We start from the raw sequence: 19,273 nt of genomic DNA, 5'->3' as shown, positions 1-19,273 counted from the left end.
CTTTGCGCTCCGGTGGGCTCCCTCAAGTTTCTCACCATCTTTCTTGTATTTGGGTGAGGGGGTGGAAGCGGCCCAAACTAGATGCAGTATTCCAGATGCACTCTAACAGGTGCCAAGAAAAAGGAAATAACCACTTCCCTTGATCTACTGGTGATACTCCTGTTAATATAGCTCAGTATGCTGTTAGCCTTCATCTCTGACAGTGCTCATTGAGAACTTGTGTTTAGCTTGCTTTCCACCAGGAACCCTTAGTCCTTTTCCACAGAGCTGCTATCTTTGCGTAAACTCAGTTAGTTCCCAGGCTTTTCAGAACCAGTCCATTCCACACCCAGTTGTTCCCCCTTCTAAACAATCATATCCCGCTTAGCTTATTTCCATTCTCTCTACTTCTGGCTCCAAATTTGGCTTGTTTCCCTGCAATGGGTGATGTTCTATGTACCCTGCAAACTCCATGAGATTCTTTCCATAGCAAATGTTTAACTTCCCTTCTCTCTGTGGCTGCATCAACTTCCTTTTCATTGCTGCTCGGACTGAGCTTGAGGGACAACCTTAGATCTTTCTGCTGGTCCTAATCCATTAACTCAGCCAAGTGATGAAATTGGTGGGAAAGTTTTCCCCGCCATGGAGAAAGCATGGAGGAGACATAAGATGCTTAAAATGTAGTTATTAAAAGTCTAAGATGCCCATATTAAGCAAGGATAAAAATATTCTTCAAAAGCATATTCCTTGGCCAAATATGGGTGCACAATTAAAAAAGAAAGAAAACCCTGATTAAAACAAAACCAAACCCACATACACCCATTTCCTCTTTCAAATCATAGAGCTCTAGACCTCCCAAAGTAAAAGCAGCCAAATCATTTAACAAATAATCCAATGTATTTTCCATTGCCTTATCTTTAGAACAGCAGCTGAGCTCACTGGAGCTAAAGTTATTCAAGACAATTCAGCCTAAGGCATAAACCAGAGATATAGACATTCTCAGCTCTAGTGGTATAAGTTTGGTAAAATCATAGGAAAATTGAAATTAAGGTCTTACAGTGGTGGCTACTGAGCAACTTAAATAGTCAGGGGCATGGTAGCCATGTAAAGAATGTTTTAGTCTGTATGTAGCTAGGGTGTGTGACTGCACATGAAATAACATATATTTTTTCATTTTAAGGTACAATACAAATGACATGTTTCAAGACAGTTGATATCTGCCAACTGCCCGCTATTTAAAAGGAGACCTCACACTTTCCATGCAAGTGTTCTTCCAGCCCCTTATGTTTGCCATGATGCTGCTTAACACTGCATGAAAAAGAACCACAGAGTAATTGCTCAGATTACAGCATTTGCAGAAAGTTATCTTAAATATCAGATCTCCTAGATAAGATTCCAAAATATGGTATGAATCAACTAGATACCACTTATTACCTATCACACATGTTTAAATACTGGTTACCAAAAGTAGAAAGTTTTGCTAACTCCACTAATTGAGGCGTAAGCATGACTCTACTGTGAATGCACTTTGCTAACTCCTGCATTATCAGTTTGTTAGCAGAACCATCAGGAATGAGGTATTGTCATTTTCTTCTTGCTTTGGCCAGAAAATGCTGATCTATTGAAACACGACTTTGTGCAGAACTAGACTGATTATGAGAAGACAAATTTTCTCATGAAGCCAGCAGAAAGCTGAATTCCTCCCTCCTTCTCCCCTCCCCACCAAATATTGCCATCTTTGTCAGTAGAAATATCTGACAGTTTTTCCACCTGCACTCTGCACACACGTGGGAGTTCTCATAGGCCACATTTTTTGTGAGGAAACTTGAGGTTCAGTTTTCTCCATACTGTAGGAAGGGAACACTTCTGAAATCTTTGCTCTCAGAAAAGAAGAAAAGGGTTTTCCTCCAACGTATACTACACCCAAAACACTTGCCAGTATTCTGCACTGCTCGTATTCACCAGCAACAGAAGGAAGAAAAAGGGATAGTGTCGGCAGCGGATTTAGCTTCACAGAATTTATGCTATATACTGTATTTTTTAAATATTATGATATATTTCAAAGCTACATCTTCTAAGCTGCCAAGCACTCCAGTTTGGAATTTGCTTGAACTAGGCATGCACAAGCCCACTAAGATCACTAGGAAATCTTACATACCAAAAGACAAACTTGCAAGTTTAGCCATAAACTCTCAGGGAAAGCAACAATATTTTTTCTATAAACATACACAATGCCAAATCCAGCCAGCACCTGATTAGAGGGCATTTCTTTAACATAATTAAGTAATAACAGACAATTCTCTCCATGCTAATAATTGTTTGATCTAAATGCACCTTCCCACAACCTTTACCTAGACAGAGGATTCCAGCAGAGAATTTAAGACACTGTTTTGTCAGATGTAGCACATCAAAGTTACAAAATAATAATAATAATAATAATAATAAAATTCAGTTTTTATCTCTAGCACACATAGACATAGAAACAATAGTTATTTGTATAATGGTTCAGAGGACTTCTAGACATTTTGAAACCTTAATGCCTCAGAAAACCCCACTGTGGTAATCCAGTACACATGCTTATTGCTGAAATGTCCTCTTGAAGCACAGAAAAGCTGAATTGTTTCATCAGTTTCCCATAGTCTGTAATTCCAGGCTCCCAATACCTTTCATTTATTGTCAATCACCATAATTGAATCAAGTCAGTACTATTTATAAAAATGGACAAGGAGACTGCAATATACAAAGAACCTTTTCTTTACTAATGACACAATACGCAGCCCCTAGAACATTTTTTCAAATGAAGCATAGTTCATTACTGTGTTTTTTATTATTTTTATCTATTTCAGTAGCACTTCAATACTTCCATGAAAATCAGTGAAATGAGTATTTAATGTTTGTATTACAATAGCTCTTAGAAGCCTTGCTCACTCTATCAGGTGCAGTATACATGCATCCTTGGGGGGGAAAAAAAAGAAAAAAATCTTGTCTACTGGACAAAGCAGACAGACAAAAGGGAGAAAAGAAGAAATCTGCTTAGACCTATTTACAATTTTGATGTTTGTGTATAGGCAGATTTCAGCAATATTCTCAAAAGCGCACAGTAAGTCTATAATTAGCCTAGGAACTGAACCCAGACTTCTGGGATACAAATGTAATTTCTTAACTGTATGGCTTATTTTTTTTTCTTTTTTCTTTTTACTATGTTGCTTAGAACGGATGATAGCAAAAAAACAAGACAAATAGGACAAATATGTATGCAATAATATTTCTATTGGATAAACTGTTCAAAAGAAAATAAAATCCTATGCACAAGTGTTAATGACTCATATGTGTGTGTGTATATATATACACATATATGTGTATACGCATACATATACACACACACACACATACACATACAGACGTATATTTATGACTGCAAAAATTTTGAAGACAGAAATCCAGTTCCATCTACTATATTATGATACTGTGAAGCATAGCTGGACTACATGATCCTTATTGAAATAAGGATTGGAGGAAACACCAACATTCTCCTTTTGAGGGAGAATATAAGTTTTCTGTCCTGTATATAAATGGGTATCATTTCACTGTGATTCTTTCTATCCCTGCCTTGCTCACATACAAGCATACACATATTCCTTAATGAGTAGTGACACTTTGAAGATTGAGCCATCAAAGCATCTTACATGTCCTTTTCCCAGTAAAACTAATTCTCATTAGTAAACACTAATAGATTTTAGTAATTTATACACCTTATGTCCACAGGTAAGGAGAAAGCCTTAATAATAATAATAATCATCATCATCAAAATGGTCCTGCTTCTGCTATATTTTGGGGTCAACTCTTTGATTTGCCTCATGGACAAGAAATTACTTCAAAGTCAAAACCCATGCATTTACAGATGTTAGTTAGAGTCTTCCATTGTCTAAAACAAATTTGCCTTCTGGTAATTGCATGACGGTTATATCTCACAAGTACGTCTGGTGGGTTTCCTGTTTTGGGTTCTCTTTTTAAACTGAAGAAAAGGTCTTGGAAGGTGTGTGTGTGTGTCAGGGGAGAGACTGAATTGGCAGCTTTATTGCAATCCAATATTTTTTCTCTCAGAAGCATAGGAAGAGAAGAAAATTGCACTAAGCATAATAATAGAGAAGAGGGGCTTCAGAGGAGTCTAACTGCACCAAAAAAAGTACCATCTCCATCCAAGGATATTTTGGCCCTTCTGCGTGGTATTGTAAGTTGAAGCTCATCCCCTTCTTCTAATTTTGCAATGCCTGGCAAAAGATTTGGAATATTTTTAAGTCAATATTTCACATACAGTATTTTCATAAATGGTATTCAATAAGTTATTACACATCATTTTACAAATCTAAGCATGTCTTGCTACTTGTGACAAGTGCTTTCTTATCTTCAGGCAAAATCTTACAAATTTAAGTCCACCCAAAACTGACATTTAACATCATCTGTGGAGTTGGGACTACCTTTCTTTCCCTAGCAAATCCATTCATGTGCTCAACATGTCATAGTGCACTTAAGCAAATGTTCTTTATGTTACGGTGATGCAATGGACAAGGTCAGAATTGGGTGCTGTAGGTCCTAGATCACTCCATTCTCACACTTCTGGAGGAGGTTTCATCAGCTTTACCACCAAATGAAGTTACCAGACACCAGCTGATTCACTGCAACTGCAGAGCACAAAAATCTGCTTCCTGCAAACCATATATCAGCTGACGTGACAACTGAAAGCACCTTGCCTTCAAATTATAGCCATTGAGCTGAAAGCATAATTAACATATGCTGCAACACATGCTCAGCATTGTGAGGTATTACAGTAGCTTTGTTTTTCCAGGTGAAAGTGGAGGGTGGGGGTTTGGGAAACAGGAACCATGAAGTGGCAGGATGGAGTAGAGATCCTAGTTAAGAAAGGGAGGTGTAAAACAAGGGTGAGAAAGAAGGGCACATGCAGCTGAAGCTGGTTATGATGCCAGAATATGTGGGAGGAGGGGCAGAAAGTTAAAGAAAAAGTTTGGACACTCGTTTGGCAGGAGGAAACAGCTAATTTATTTTTATTTGGAAAAAAAGTTAGCTTCCTTTCGTGTCTCATTTGTGTAATGCCAATACTTGCCAACAGTGAACTCCTGTCACCCACTTCATATACAAGGCATTAAAAAAGACAGCTTTTATTCACAGAGCTCTTGTTGGAAAATAACAGTACAGAAAAGCTCCAAATCTACCAAACGTGAGGAAAGACAGATGAGTAAAAGGGATACTGAATGAGGTTGATTAGGCCTTGACAATAATTTCTTAAATACTGTTATAGGAATATACATATATGTTGAGTACTTGGCCTACTGAACTTGCACTAAATATTCTAAATGGTCTTTTTTGTGGTGTGTTTGGTTTGTGCAAGTCAGTCAAAAGAAGTTTTGTATAGAAACTAATTACTTTTCCATCTAACCAAATCATAAAACTGCAGTAGTCATTATTAGGTGCAAAAGAATTAAGCTGACAAGGAAGACCTTTGAAAATTCCATGAGAAAATACATAAAAATTGGGTGGCTGGTATTCATGTGTGATGTATTAAAGCAGAACATAACTCCTAAAAGTTTTACTGGTATACCTGAATCTGGAATTCAACACCTAAGTTAAACTGAGTTCTTCCTTAAGGACAATATGTACTCCTTTTTGGCTGCTGCAGGTATCTAACTGTGAAAACACCAAAGTATCTAAGCTTCTTATATAGTTGATGGAGAGAGGGAAGCTATTCAGATCACATAAATTAGATGCTTACAGTCAGACTATGAATACTGTATATGAGACTGTACTTTTTTGGGAAAGTATTCTGTAATTTTACAATTAAGATGATCCATGAATGTAGCCCATTTTCTCTACAACTGCTACAATACTTAAGCACCCATCACTACAGATTCTACTTGATACAGTTTATTTGTAAGCAAAGAAGAGGAAAACTTAGATGTTTACCAGCAGTATAGCAAGAATTATTCGGATAAGACTGTGGCATATTTTGGATGCAACGAAATAACGTCACCAAACTGAGATCATCACCAAACACGTGGGCCTTCTTCCTCTGTATTAGATGTCCCATAGCAAATGTTGTATCTGTATATAAAACCTAGGGAAGGAAGAAGGACAGACTTCAAACATATTGTATGAAGACATTAAAAATCCTTAACAGGTCAGGTACTGAAGTGAATTGAGCATTCCTACCTGGCCATATATGAAAAAGTATCCTGTTTCTTTGATCACTATTTTATTTCCTTGTTCTTCCAGAGCTGTTCCACGTTTAAAGCTAAGGAGCCAAGGGACAATGCTTGAATCATCTAGAAGAAACAAGAATTTTGGGGTAATGAGAATATCAAATTTACTTCCTTAGTTTTCATCTGTTAAAAATTAACAATGCTGACTTCTAGTCAGGACTTCCAGTCTCAATAGTGGGATTTCCCCACTAAAAAGAGAATATTTGCAAGAGCTGTCCAGCTGCATACAAGACTTTTTGGGGTGTTTTTTGATTGTTTTTCAGAAAAAAATCAGGCCACATAACTCAGTAACTGCTTTGAAGTTAGCTAAAATTGGATGGAAAAGCTAATACATCAAATAACTAAAAATCATTGAATATATTCTTACCTTTCTGTTGGACATCACTTTTGCTGTCAGCAATCAGTTGCAAGCAGGCCTGCAGCACTGCAAAGTGAAATCATTTTAAAATCAAAGGAATATAAATCATTAATCAAATGGAGTAAACTTTTGGAAATACTTAAAAAAAAAGGAAAGATGGACATGACAAAAAACACTTCTCTCGGTCTCACCACCTATTTGAAAACAGAATTTATTTATTGATTTTAGGACAGATCTTACTCAAACACACCAGAACCAAATTTACACCTCAACACATACTAGATAACTTTCAGAGATCATGCAGCTAAGCAGGAGGCCTCAGATAGTAGCACAAATTACACTTGTTTGCTCTAATCCTTGGTCCTAATATAATAGAATAATGTAGCAGTAAGTCAAATGAGCTAGGAATCATTAAAATACATTAGCTTTATTAAATTTCTAAACAAAAGCTAAATAAAAATGTCAGCCATGACAGATATCAGATTTTCTATTGATATTCACTGTACTATTTAAAGAAATTAGTTTCCAAGTCACAGTTTCTGTAGAATATTAAGAATATATATGATGGTTAAATGGCACTTGCAAAAAGATTAAATTCAAATTCTCAAAATCAATATATATGTACTTTCAATATATTTTCAGATACCCACAATCAATGGACCTGTACTGAGAGTAAGAAGAAAGATGCAGAGATGCTTTTTGGCAAATTAATGCATACATAACAAGTACCCTAGTATTGGTCAAACATGATGCATTACTCAAAACTGTTGACAGTGGAGAGAAACTAATGAGAAACTAGAAGCTTGATCACGGAAAAATACAGTGATATGTTAAGATACAGGCTCATAGTGAAACAAAGATCTTTAAAATCTGCTAAGGATAGATGTCAGGGATCAGGACAAAGGAAAAATGGAGAGTTGCATTTGCTTATAGCAGATTTGCACCAAAACCTTTGGCTGTAGTAGTACTTTGAAGTTTGAAAAACATTAGAGTAATAACATTTACTATACTCTTCAGAAACCAGTGAATCTACTAAACTAGTAGTTTACTAGGAATCAAGAAAAAAAACAACAACCCTTCTTTGGATTGCTGAATTCCTGTTTACCTTTTTTCAGATAAAAATGCCATCAGCCAGATTTGGCCACTCTTGCTACCATGGGAAGAGCCTTACTCCATGAGATCCCTTCACTACGCCTGTCAGCAGTACCCAAGTGTGCAATCAAGTTGCAAGCAGGACACAGCTCTTGCCGCACTGCATGTAGCAACAGGGTTTGAGTAGAAAGCAGCCTCCTTCCTGCATCTAAGTCTCCTCTCCTAGGGAGCCTGTCAACAACAACTAGAAGGGGGCTAGATGCTCACCAGCACGTCAGCGGTTCAGACACTTAGCAGACAAAGAATCAAGGGCAAGTCTGGAAACACTCCAATGTGACAATAACTACACAATCTACAAACATTACTTTCATTAATGGGAGTGCTATTAGGCAACCTCCTGCCTCCTGCAGTGGAACATGTCCTTGAGTTCTACTGATGCTTACTATAACATGCCAAAATCTATGCATTTCCAAGCCAAGAATTTAAAGCTTTTAAATTCCCTGCTTCTGATAAGGAAAGAAAACCAAGCCAATGCAAAATCAAAAAAAGTTATTATACTTCAGTCATTTTTCTATCACACTGGTATGTGATAGAATTTTCTGAAGAAGCAGCTTCCAAATAAAATCAAAATGCAGTTTCCTGGACTTGGACAGCAAAGCACATCAGGCAGTTTCTTTCACAAGGCATTCATTCACTCTCCTTTAGAGAAAAATGCCTTCCTAGTGAATGGAATTTGCTGATTCCCTAGTGGATCAGTAATCTAAATCAAAAATTTAATTCCTGCTTTTAAAAGAACTCACCAGTGTGACCAGTTGGATTTTTCACTAACTAAACAAGAAGAGAGGATTTGGTACGATCCATGCAAACTAGCTGTTCTCTGGCTGAGTACCACCAAGCTCACAAGCAATGTAAGTTATGGCTGCTTTAGCAACTCTTGTTAAACCTGCTCTGCAAACTTGATTGACATTCTTGAAAATATTCTGATTTATACTTTGTAAAAATCTGGATCTATGTTTTAATTGTTTGCACCATTAAAACACTCTTCATAATTCCTGAGAAATACTACAATTAATAAGTTCAGTATGGTCCAAGAATCTTTTCCATAACTAAAACACAGACCAACTCTGCTGGTATTCTACAGATATCAAATCAAGATATATTCACTAAACAATCTCACTGTCTCTTCTTTTAGTGTAGGCAGAAAGAAATGAGGCTCCACAGAATATAGTAAGTTTGCTTTTCAGGGAGAAATAAGGATACTGAAGTGTCATTCATTACAATAAAGAGAACAGAAACTAGTACAGCGACCGTTTTACTTAAAGCCACAAATGAAAAATAACATCCTAAAAACTATTCTGGGGCTTGAACAACAGCATGCTTAAAAAAAATAGTAATAATCAGAAGTCAGGAGCAACACATAACAATGTCCAGTATATCCAAATACTTTAGTCAGACTTCAGTGGAACTACATACAGGCTTAAAATGAAGTAATTCATTGAAGCGTGTTCAGAGCAAACAGCATTACTAAGTATTAAAGAAAAGGTGTGGTTATATGGAGAATATTTTCTGGGTAAGCTAACAGAGCCTTCCAGTAAAATGCTAACTGTGCTCAGAAATGTTAGTAATTCTACTCCAAGAAGGACCCAAGTCTTACTTGAAGTACAATATCAAGAATGTACGCATTACAAAATATGGATTGAACAGTTACTCTCAACACAGAGCAGAATGAGTCAAAGATTCTACCTGAATGCCTCTCAGCTCAGAGTAAATCAAATCTGAGCTTCAGCTTTGTAGTCTAAAGGATTTTTGAATAATTAATAATGTAACCAGAATACAGGATTAGTAAAATACTTCTTAAAAATGTGTAATAATATTGAAACTGAATACCACCATGATGTCTAGCTGTATAAAACAGGCTGTATCTAGAACAACAAAGTATGCCTGACCTCTTGTGATTTCTTTGCTTTGATGAGATTTTTTTTTTCTGATTTATACTGCTCTGTGGGGTGTGGGTGGGGAGGAAAATGTTTCAGAATCTATCTTCTTCCATGAACAGAACAGCCAATTCTGAAGAAATTAGTGACTCCAGATGCCTTTATAAACCACAGGCAGCACGTCAAGGGATGTGATCTGTACCAGTTGAGCAATGTAACCACAATTTCAAAAAAGCTAGCAAAGTCTTACTTTTGCAGCAGGATAGGAACCCAGCCTTCTGCACATCAGCATGATTTAAGACCTGATACCAGCATGGTCAAATTCCCCGCCCATGCAAGCTTTTGTGTCATTTAACTTGCCTAATCATTTTAGTATCTTGTGATCTAACTTTAGAATCCATCCAAAGAAAATTGTAGTTTTGTTAATTGTGAACCCATACATAGATTTTTAAGTTTAGATATCTGAGGCCTGACACATCTCTCTCAATTTCTGCTGAATCAAAAACAAACAAAAACCCTGAACTTTAAAAAACAGACCTGCTTATTTAGGTTCCTTCTTTGGTTTTGATCTGTTCTCTATGGACTTCCTGAAACAAGCTTAAACAGTGGATAATTCCATTTAAAGATGATGTGCATTTTCTTGAATGATTTTTCTTCCCTTAACTTCTTTATTTCTTCTCATAAGAAACGTTATTTTAATTTTTGCTTGTGTATTTTATATAGACAAGTTAATTTGGTGCTTTTTAACTGAGAAGTATTTGTGGGGCATTAATCTAGATTAAATCAGTCCCGGCATTAAAACAATTTTGGCTATAGTTACAGATATGACTCAGATATAACAAATATCTTCAAAGTATTTGTAGTTTTACCTTGATTTAACAGAATTACCAGTCTCTTACAATAGATATAATAAGGAAATTTTTACTAAGTACGGTTTAGGTGGACTTCTATTACGCAATATAAAGTAGATTTTTTTTCCAAAATGAGAGCCTATTTTGTGTATTTTTGACTGCAGTGTTCAACATAATACGCAACACTGATTCATTCATTCATTCAGTAAGTGCAATTCTTCATGTAAAACTGCAAGCATTGGATGAAGTCACTTTTTGCCCTTTCACATAGGAGGGGCTACTTCCTTTTGAGTTAGCCAGTTGTCAGCAGAAACAAAAGAATAACATCTCTTTTCAAGCAGTAGGTCTTTATTTTTAAGTTTAGAGAACTCTCATATTTCCTCTCTTCAAACAATTATATAAGAAGTATTTTGAATAATTGGTGAGGGAATTTTATGTTTGGTATTTGTTTAGACAAGTGGCAAAGGTTAGGTTTCTTGATTCAAAGATCTTTCAAGTTGGATTCCAATTTTAAAAGTTTGTTCCATTCCTTTCTCACAGAGATCTAAATCAACAACATACAAGGTAAAACACTTCTACCCAGCAAATATATGAATTTCCAATAAGCCAGTTATACCAAGAACAATGGCAAAGGTGATATTACAACTTATACTCAGGTTTGTAGAACACTAGCTTTCTGTGGTCATAGCTGACATAAGAGGACAAACCTGAGAACTGCTGGTGAAAAATATCTGAGTCTCATGCCATGTTTGCCTGTTTCACTGCTTTATGAGCTTACTTAGAATTTCTCTTCAGTTCTTTCAATAAAGGCAATTAAACTGATATGGATAATCTCAATACACCAAACTAATATATTCTATCAGCTCACCAATCTGATCACACCAAAATTTTGCCAGAATTTGAGATTACAGAGGGCTTGATGCTTATCTCTCTAGCTTAAGACTGGAATTGGAATCACACAATAGAAATCAGAACTAGGCCCATACAAAGCATGCTAACGAAACAGGATATTCATAAATTGAATTGGCTTAGGTTGTGAAACCTATATCTTGTTTCCGGATATGAGTGGACATATATCTTAGAGAGAAACATGCTGTCAATGCAATGAATAATTGTGACCCAGCCATATAATTTAGAAGTGGTTTCTGTTGTGCAGCAGTTTTCCTCTACTGACGAAGTTTATTAAAATAAAGACATACAAAAAAATTATCTCTGTTCTTAAGTATCCTGAAATTACATGTACCAGAAGTGGTTAGAGGATTTATCTGCCTGCATATTAACAATATGTGCCTTTTGAAATCACCCATTAACTCCTGCTCATTGTATCAAGACCTTTGTTTTCCCCTGCTAACTGTATAGCTTTATTTGGAATTGATGCTCAAAATGTCTTTCTTCAATCTACTTGAGCTGGAAACTTTTTCAAGATACAAAATGTACAAGTACTGATGACTCCTGTATTTATGCATAAATATGGACAAATGCATGCCCTACCAAAAATATGAAAATAACAGGTCAGTTCTCATACAGTTGTCATTTTAATTAAAGTCCTAATCTGTGGCCACTTTTACACACACAGTATCAAGCAAATAGAAAAAATAACTTTAAAATGGGAATTCCATATGGTTAAGAAGGGCTGTGCTGGGCCTAAAAAGAATCATAAGGGCATTCATTTCTGGAGTTTATTAATTAGAGTTTAAAAAGACAACAGAATCAAACCATGACTTTTTATTTATTACCAAAAACAGTTCTATCTTTTACCACTGTTCTCTGATTTAAGAAATCAGTACACATTAAAGTGCAATTATGGATTGACAATAAGTTATCAGACCAGACTCTATTTGGAGCCCTTGTTCTAGCAGAAATAGAATAAAAACAAAGAAATCTATTTATCAGTCATAGTACTGAAGCTGCAGGACAGTTTGGAGGCCGCCAGGATTCTGACACCCAGCAACAAATGCAGAAGGATAAAATGCAGGGATAACAATTCTATGTATCTATCTGACCAAGTAACGGACAGGATTCAGCACCATGAACAACACCATGTGCTTCTATTATTCCCATCTCTCTGCTAAAAAAATAATTTGACAAATTGACTGGTAAGGCGACAATTATCAGTGAAGAAAAGTCTGATTTAAGAAAATGTAACATCTTACTGAACTCCGACAAATTTAATTTGTTGTAGTTGGAACAAGCAGAAAAGTAATGATGCCTAAGAGATGGTCTTCCTTATTAAGTCCAAGATTTGTAATTTACTCATTTTTTTTAATACACAAAATAATGTGGTCTTCTTAGAAAACAGTTTTGTAGTAGCTTAGTCAATGTAGGTTTTCCCCTTTAATCAACGTTCATGTTCTGTGTTTTCTGTTATCCATCTAGACAATTTAAAAGCTGTCCTTAGCTTTTTTAAAAAAAAGCTTGTAGAAATAAAATTCTAAATAAGCGGGTTCTTGAGGAAAGGTAAGTAGGGATAATCAAAGGTGGATACCTGATGAGAAGAATCTTAACTCTGTCAGAAGCACAGCTGAGAAGCCCCAAACCCTCCTATCCCTCATACAACCTCAAATAGCATTAAGAATAAAGATAAAAGTTACTGTGAAGGGTACTGAATAACTTGCAGAGTACTGGTGCAAGTAACTGGAATGTTAACTCAACTAAAAAAGAAACATCTCCTTATTTTGATGGCACTTGGGCTTTAGGTGTAAAAGATCTCAAGATTTTATTTAGAAGGTGTTGGGGTAGGGAAAGAAGGGAAGCTCCGTGACTCCTGTGATATCCCACAGGAAGCAGGCTACCAGAAATGACAATTAAGCAATCTTGTCTTCAATTCTGTCTGTGAAATCACTTTTAGTAAAGACCCTGAACTAAATATTATTAATAAAAGAGAAAAAAAAAAAATTAAACCTGCAGCTTTTGGGTCCCCCATGTGAATATTTTCTTTTGAGAGACTTGGAGGTGAGTAAAATGATTATACTATAAAACTTAAATTTCATTTAGCTAGCTGAAGCTTAAGTGAAATACAGTTCAGATTAACTGATCAATCAAAAGCACACTTTACACAAAGTCTGATTTAGGCTTTAGCTACACAGATTAATCCATTTTATCTTAATCAAGTAATGATTCAGGGTATCAGCATTCATCAGTCAAAACAATCTGAAAGTATCCATAGGAGGATTGAACTGATTTCGCAATTCAGAAACATTTTTAGTAATGCACTGTAATTAGAGTATGCACATTAAAATTCTGAATTTTATACTACCAAGAGTCAAGATAAAACAAAAAAAAAAGTTTAGGGACTTCATCCTCAAAGGAAACAAATTTCTCCCATTAATATTCCAACATTATAATACACACAAAAGGTGCTTAACAGAGCACACTCTTCAAGTGTTCTCTGTAATACCTTTTAAAAAGGTCATGAGAAAAAATTCTTACATGATATGCATGCCTTTTTAAATTTTTCTAATTATACTTATAAATGTTTTGAGCACAAATGACCCTAACCTTCCAAATTCCTTACAGTCTGCCTCTTGCGACAGGTACAGACAAGCCTTTCTCTTTGAATGCTCCTACTTCCCTAAACATAAGGAGCTTTGTTGTCACTTCTCTCTTTCAGGATGAGCATGTTTTCCCAGAAAAATGACTTGGCATTTTTATTTTTTAGTCATAGTTTTTCCTCCCTAATGTTGACTGGAGAGAAAGAAATTAGACATTAGCCTGAGTTGTGAGTGATGGATTTAAATTTGAAAAATTCAACATTTGCACAATTTAAAGCTATCTTAATCTACTCCTCTGCTCATATTTGAGAAATCGTGGGGCTGTGAAAACCAGATTTGGGATCTAATTTTTAAAGTTTAACATGCAGATAGCATCTACAGTTAATATCATGTATTCTGTTGTAAAAAAAAATAAATAAAAATGACAGGCTCTGGGAGCACTAATTAGCTTATAGCAGAAGATTCGAGTCAAGCACTGCCACTCTTCTCAGAACAGTATCCCACCACAGTACCCCCAGCTACTCCACTGGGTGTTACTTACCTGTTTCTTCGGTGTGGATTATAGACCTCCTCCCCCTGTTTCTGCTCCCATTCCAGATTTCCTGCTGGAAACGCTCAGCTGTGTCAGGACCAGGTACCCTGTTTCCCTAGGAGAGACAAATGCCAGTGAGTGAAAGCAGCCCCAGATTTGTTGCTGTGCTCCCTCGTCCCCTGCAACCAGAAGACCACCTCGCCAGCTTACCTGCCTCGCAGCAGCTGCTGGCACTTGCAGGAAGGAAGAAGCAGGGGCACCTGCTCGATTTTCATTAGGGGACACCAGTGGCTGGTCTAGCCGGGAGCTTGCCTGGACCCTGTAGATCAGCTCGCTACGGAGAGCTTCTACTTCTGTTTTCAGAGTGATAACATGGTAAAGAGACACTGCTGCAAGACAAGAGGACAGGAGCATTGCAAGCCACAGGAATGTGACAGAAAAAAGTCCCCTGGTACCCAGACCAGCACCAGGGGGGGCAGAGGGAGAGGAGGCGGTATCCTTCTGCTGGATGACGTGCACACAGTCCACGGATTTCATCGCTGCTCTTTCCTCACTAAAGCCAGAGGGAGAGTTCAGCTGTCTCCTTCTGAGGTGCAATCCATGTTACCCGTTGCTCTGTGAAACTAAGGGCATCCAGAATAAGTGAACAAAACGCCCAGATCATTTCCTGTCATATGAAGCCGTTGATATAACCATTAAACTTAATGTACAGAGTGAGCGTCTAAGATTCTGTCTCCCTTTAGTTTTCTTCTTTCTGTGCTGCATTTTGGCAACAAATACTTTCTCATAAGCTGCTTGCTCAATCTGCCTTCCTCCTTTCACTTTCAACTATTCATTTTTGTGGCAACTTGCTATTACCATTTCCCACTATCTTTAAATTTAGGCATAACTGGTACCACTCATATTTAGAGCCTTATCTAGAAATGCAGAAGAAATATAAGGTTTCCTGGCACTGTATCATCCAGTGTTGCTTAACAGACATATGCCTATGATGATGTGTGCATATAAATATATATATATGCATTTGTATATATATGTTTTATATATGCATATATAAATATATATATATGCATTTATATTTTCATATCTAAAGTGCATATATGCCTGCAATAACTCAAATAACAATTTGTGTGGTTTCCTAAAACAGTGACAAATATTCCCAGGCATGAGTAACAAATTACTGCTCTCTCAGCCGTATGAAGCAGCAGGTTCTGTGGGTTCAATTTATCACACTAACTTGAAAAGGGACAACCTTTTATTAAACTGATCTAATAAACATACTAACTTTGCTGTAGATTTCAAGGATCTGGATTGATGCAAGGTGGGAAATAACAGAAAAAGGGAGAAATAATAGAAGGGGGATGAAAAAACTTTCAACATGAACATGCCTGCTTAATTTTTTAGGTGAATCCTACACGCCTGGCTCTAAACTCATCTATTTTTAAGATCCTACTAATCCTTTCATCTTAAAACCCTGCATTAGTAATTCCTTCCTTAACGTACTTGCCTCCTTAACAGCAAGGGTACCTGAAACATCCAAAACATGTTTACAGTGTCTTCCCACACAAAACTACAGTTTTACTCTTTTGTTAAGGTTTTCAGCAGTTTGGGACAGAAAATCAAAAAGCATCATGATGAAGACTAAAATCAACAACTTAACTCCTGCAGAATACTGAAATTTTTTACCACAAAAGTAAACTTTATCGTTGCAGGAGATAGAGCTTTTACAGGTCTGGCTGAAAAGTGTGCAACGAGTCCTCCCAGCAACACCTGCCAGAAGAACAGCTTCAGATCAAGCTGATCCTGTTAGGAAGGAGGGGGAGAAGAAGGAGAAATGGAGAAAAAACTTTTCTCTGCTTTTTCTTAAAAGCAGAGAAAAAAAAAGTATCATCTGTCTTAACATGCTCCTAGAAGACACATACTGTGAAAAACGATAGTGAAACTAGTATACAGTGGAATAATAAGAGCAGAATACCATACCCTTTCCACACCTATTTTCAAGGCTAAGTTAAGGTGTAGCTGTTGATGAGGCTGCATTTTAAAGCAAACTTAAGAGGTGTTAAGGTAGATTTTGTGGAACATAATAAGCAATTATTTGAAATAAACAGATGTGCCTAGAAGTATCTGTAGACATTAGAATGTCATCGTTCTGGAACACAGAATGACTGTGTTCCAAAAATATAATAATATGCCTGCTAGGAAAGAAGTGCTACTTAATAAAATGAAACAAAAAGAGAGAATGGAAATTATAACCAGTTATTCAGGAGTATGAAGAAACAATTGGCCAGTGAGATCTCTGTGGTCATTAACATATAAGAAAATAGCTGATGGTTATAATAATTAGCATCACTCAAGTTATTCTTACATAAAATACATAAAACAGGCTGTTTCTAACCATCCACGCCTTCTTTAAATGGGGTCACTACTTGGGCTGACAAAAGTAATCGTGGTGGCACAGAGGACTTCTGTAAGACATTTGGCTTTGGCTTGCTCATCATTTTGATAAATTAGAATTACAAAGCGGAGAGAAGAAAAATCAGAGCAGCCCACACACAACAAATTGTTAAATTTCAAAGTATTTCTAGCCAAGTTGCAAAGGGATCACTGTTTTCAACCTTGTGCTGTTCTATAGCTTCATAAGCAATAAAGGGATCAGAAAGAAAACAGAATTTTTGACAAATTTTGCAGATGACAAAAACATAATGGAACAATGGCAGCGAGAGTCAGTCATGAAAAATAATATGAATTTCCTGGAAACATACTTAGTCAAACAATTTACAATTTAACACAATCAACTGACACTTCAGCAAATTAAGGACTACTAATTAATTGTATGTAAATAACAGCTCAGAAGGCTGGCTGACTTCTTTCTTTCTTTCTTGACAACCATGTTAGGTAGGGAGCCTGGTGCCTAGTTGGAGTTAGTGCCTAGATGCTTTTTGCTATGCCTTGTCAGAGCACACTTCCCTTATGATTCCACCTGTTGGTAGAGCTGCAAAGTACTCCTTAACTGGCTTAATGCAAAGTTGATAAGGTTAACTCATCGTCGCAGAGCCATGATCTCATTGCCGTTACAGAGACATGGTGGGATAGCTCGCATGACTGGAGTGCTGTCATGGATGTCTACGTGCTTTTTAGGAAAGACAGGCCAGGAAAGCGAGGTGGTGGAGTTGCTCTTTATGTGAGAGAGCARCTGGAATGTATTGAGCTGTGCCTAGGGGTGGGTGAAGAGCGAGTCGAGAGCTTATGGGTAAGGATTAAAGGGCAGGCTAGCATGGGTGACACTGTTGTGGGTGTTTACTACAGGCCACCTGATCAGGAAGTCGATGAGGCCTTCTACAGACAGCTGGAAGTAGCCTCACGATCCCAGGCCCTGGATCTCATGGGGGACTTAAATCACCCCGATATCTGCTGGAAAGACAACACAGCTAGGCACAAACACTCCTGGAGGTTCCTGCAGAGCACTGATGACAACTTCTTGACACAGGTGGTGGAGGAGCCAACAAGGAGAGGTGTGCTGCTGGACCTCGTACTAACAAACAAAGAAGGACTGGTGGAAGATGTGAAGGTCGGGGGCAGCCTTGGCTGCAGTGACCATGAGATGGTGGAGTTCAGGATCCTGYGAGGAGGCAGCAGGGCACTAAGCAGGATCGCAGCCCTGGACTTCAGGAGAGCAAACTTTGGCCTCTTCAGGGACCTACTTGGAGGAATCCTGTGGGTTAGGGCCCTAGAAGAGATCTGGTTAATATTCAAACATCGCTTCCTCCAGGCTCAAGAGCAGTGCATCCCAATGAGCAGGAAGTCAAGAAAAGGGGACAGGAGACCTACACGGATGAACAAGGAGCTCCTGGCAAAACTCAACCAGAAGAAGGAAGTATACAGATTGTGGAAGTAGGGACAGGCCACTTGGGAGGAATATAGGCACGCTGTCAGAGTATGCAGGGATGTGACGAGGAAGGCTAAGGCCCATTTGGAACTGAATCTGGCAAGGGATGCCAAGGACAACAAGAAGGGCTTCTTCAAATACATCAGTAGCAAAAGGAAAATGTGGGCCCACTGCTGAATGGGATGGGTGCCCTGGTGACAAAGGATACAGAGAAGGCAGAGTTACTGAATGCCTTCTTTGCTTCAGTCTTTACTGCTCAGGCCAGCCCTCAGGAATCCCAGACCCTGGAGGCAAGAGAGAAAGTCTGCAGAAAGGAAGACTTTTCCTTGGTCAAGGAGGATCAGGTTAGAGATCATTTAAGCAAACTTGACACCCACAAATCCATGGGCCCTGATGGGATGCACCCACGAGTGCTGAGAGAGCTGGTGGATGTCATTGCTAAGCCACTCTCCATCATCTTTGAAAGGTCATGGAGAAGAGGAGAGGTGCCTGAAGACTGGAAGAAAGCCAATGTCACCCCAGCCTTCAAAAAGGGCAAGAGGGAGGACCTGGGAAACTATAGGCCAGTCAGCCTCACCCCCATCCCTGGAAAGGTGATGGAACAGCTCATCCTGGAGGCCATCTCCAAGCATGTGGAGGACAAGAAAGTGATCAGGAGCAGTCAGCATGGCTTCCCCAAGGGGAAATCATGCTTAACCAATCTGATAGCCTTCTGTGATGGAATGACTGGCTGGGTAGATGAGGGGAGAGCAGTGGATGTTGTCTACCTTGACGTCAGCAAGGCTTTTGACACTGTCTCCCATAGCATCCTCATAGACAAGCTCAGGAAGGGTGGGTTAGATGAGTGGACAGTGAGGTGGATTGAGAACTGGCTG

The 19,273-nt window shown here is 37.9% G+C and overlaps 1 protein-coding gene across 2 annotated transcripts in view; it reads right to left on the bottom strand.

Annotated features, from left to right (window-relative positions):
• Nucleotides 1-2,077: 2,077 nt before the first annotated feature.
• The window catches only part of TNFSF13B (TNF superfamily member 13b), a 21,205-nt gene continuing 4,009 nt past the window's right edge, over nt 2,078-19,273 (bottom strand). Inside the window, exons 2-7 of one of the 2 annotated variants that reach the window (XM_026073029.1) lie at nt 14,723-15,135; nt 14,522-14,627; nt 6,622-6,678; nt 6,205-6,317; nt 5,959-6,109; nt 2,078-4,250 (exon numbers count right to left, since the gene is read on the bottom strand). In XM_026073029.1, coding sequence (XP_025928814.1) covers nt 4,138-4,250; nt 5,959-6,109; nt 6,205-6,317; nt 6,622-6,678; nt 14,522-14,627; nt 14,723-15,049 — 867 coding nt within the window. In that variant the 5' untranslated portion in view covers nt 15,050-15,135 and the 3' untranslated portion in view covers nt 2,078-4,137. Of the gene's footprint in view, nt 4,251-5,958; nt 6,110-6,204; nt 6,318-6,621; nt 6,679-14,521; nt 14,628-14,722; nt 15,323-19,273 lie in introns of those variants that run through there. The other variant, XM_026073028.1, reaches the window with a different exon arrangement.

Source organism: Apteryx rowi, unplaced genomic scaffold, assembly GCF_003343035.1.
Source record: "Apteryx rowi isolate R43461 unplaced genomic scaffold, aptRow1 scaffold_359, whole genome shotgun sequence".
Classification (NCBI taxonomy): Eukaryota; Metazoa; Chordata; class Aves; order Apterygiformes; family Apterygidae; genus Apteryx; species Apteryx rowi.
Note: the sequence above shows the minus strand (reverse complement) of the source record. Positions and strands in the feature narration are given on the sequence as shown.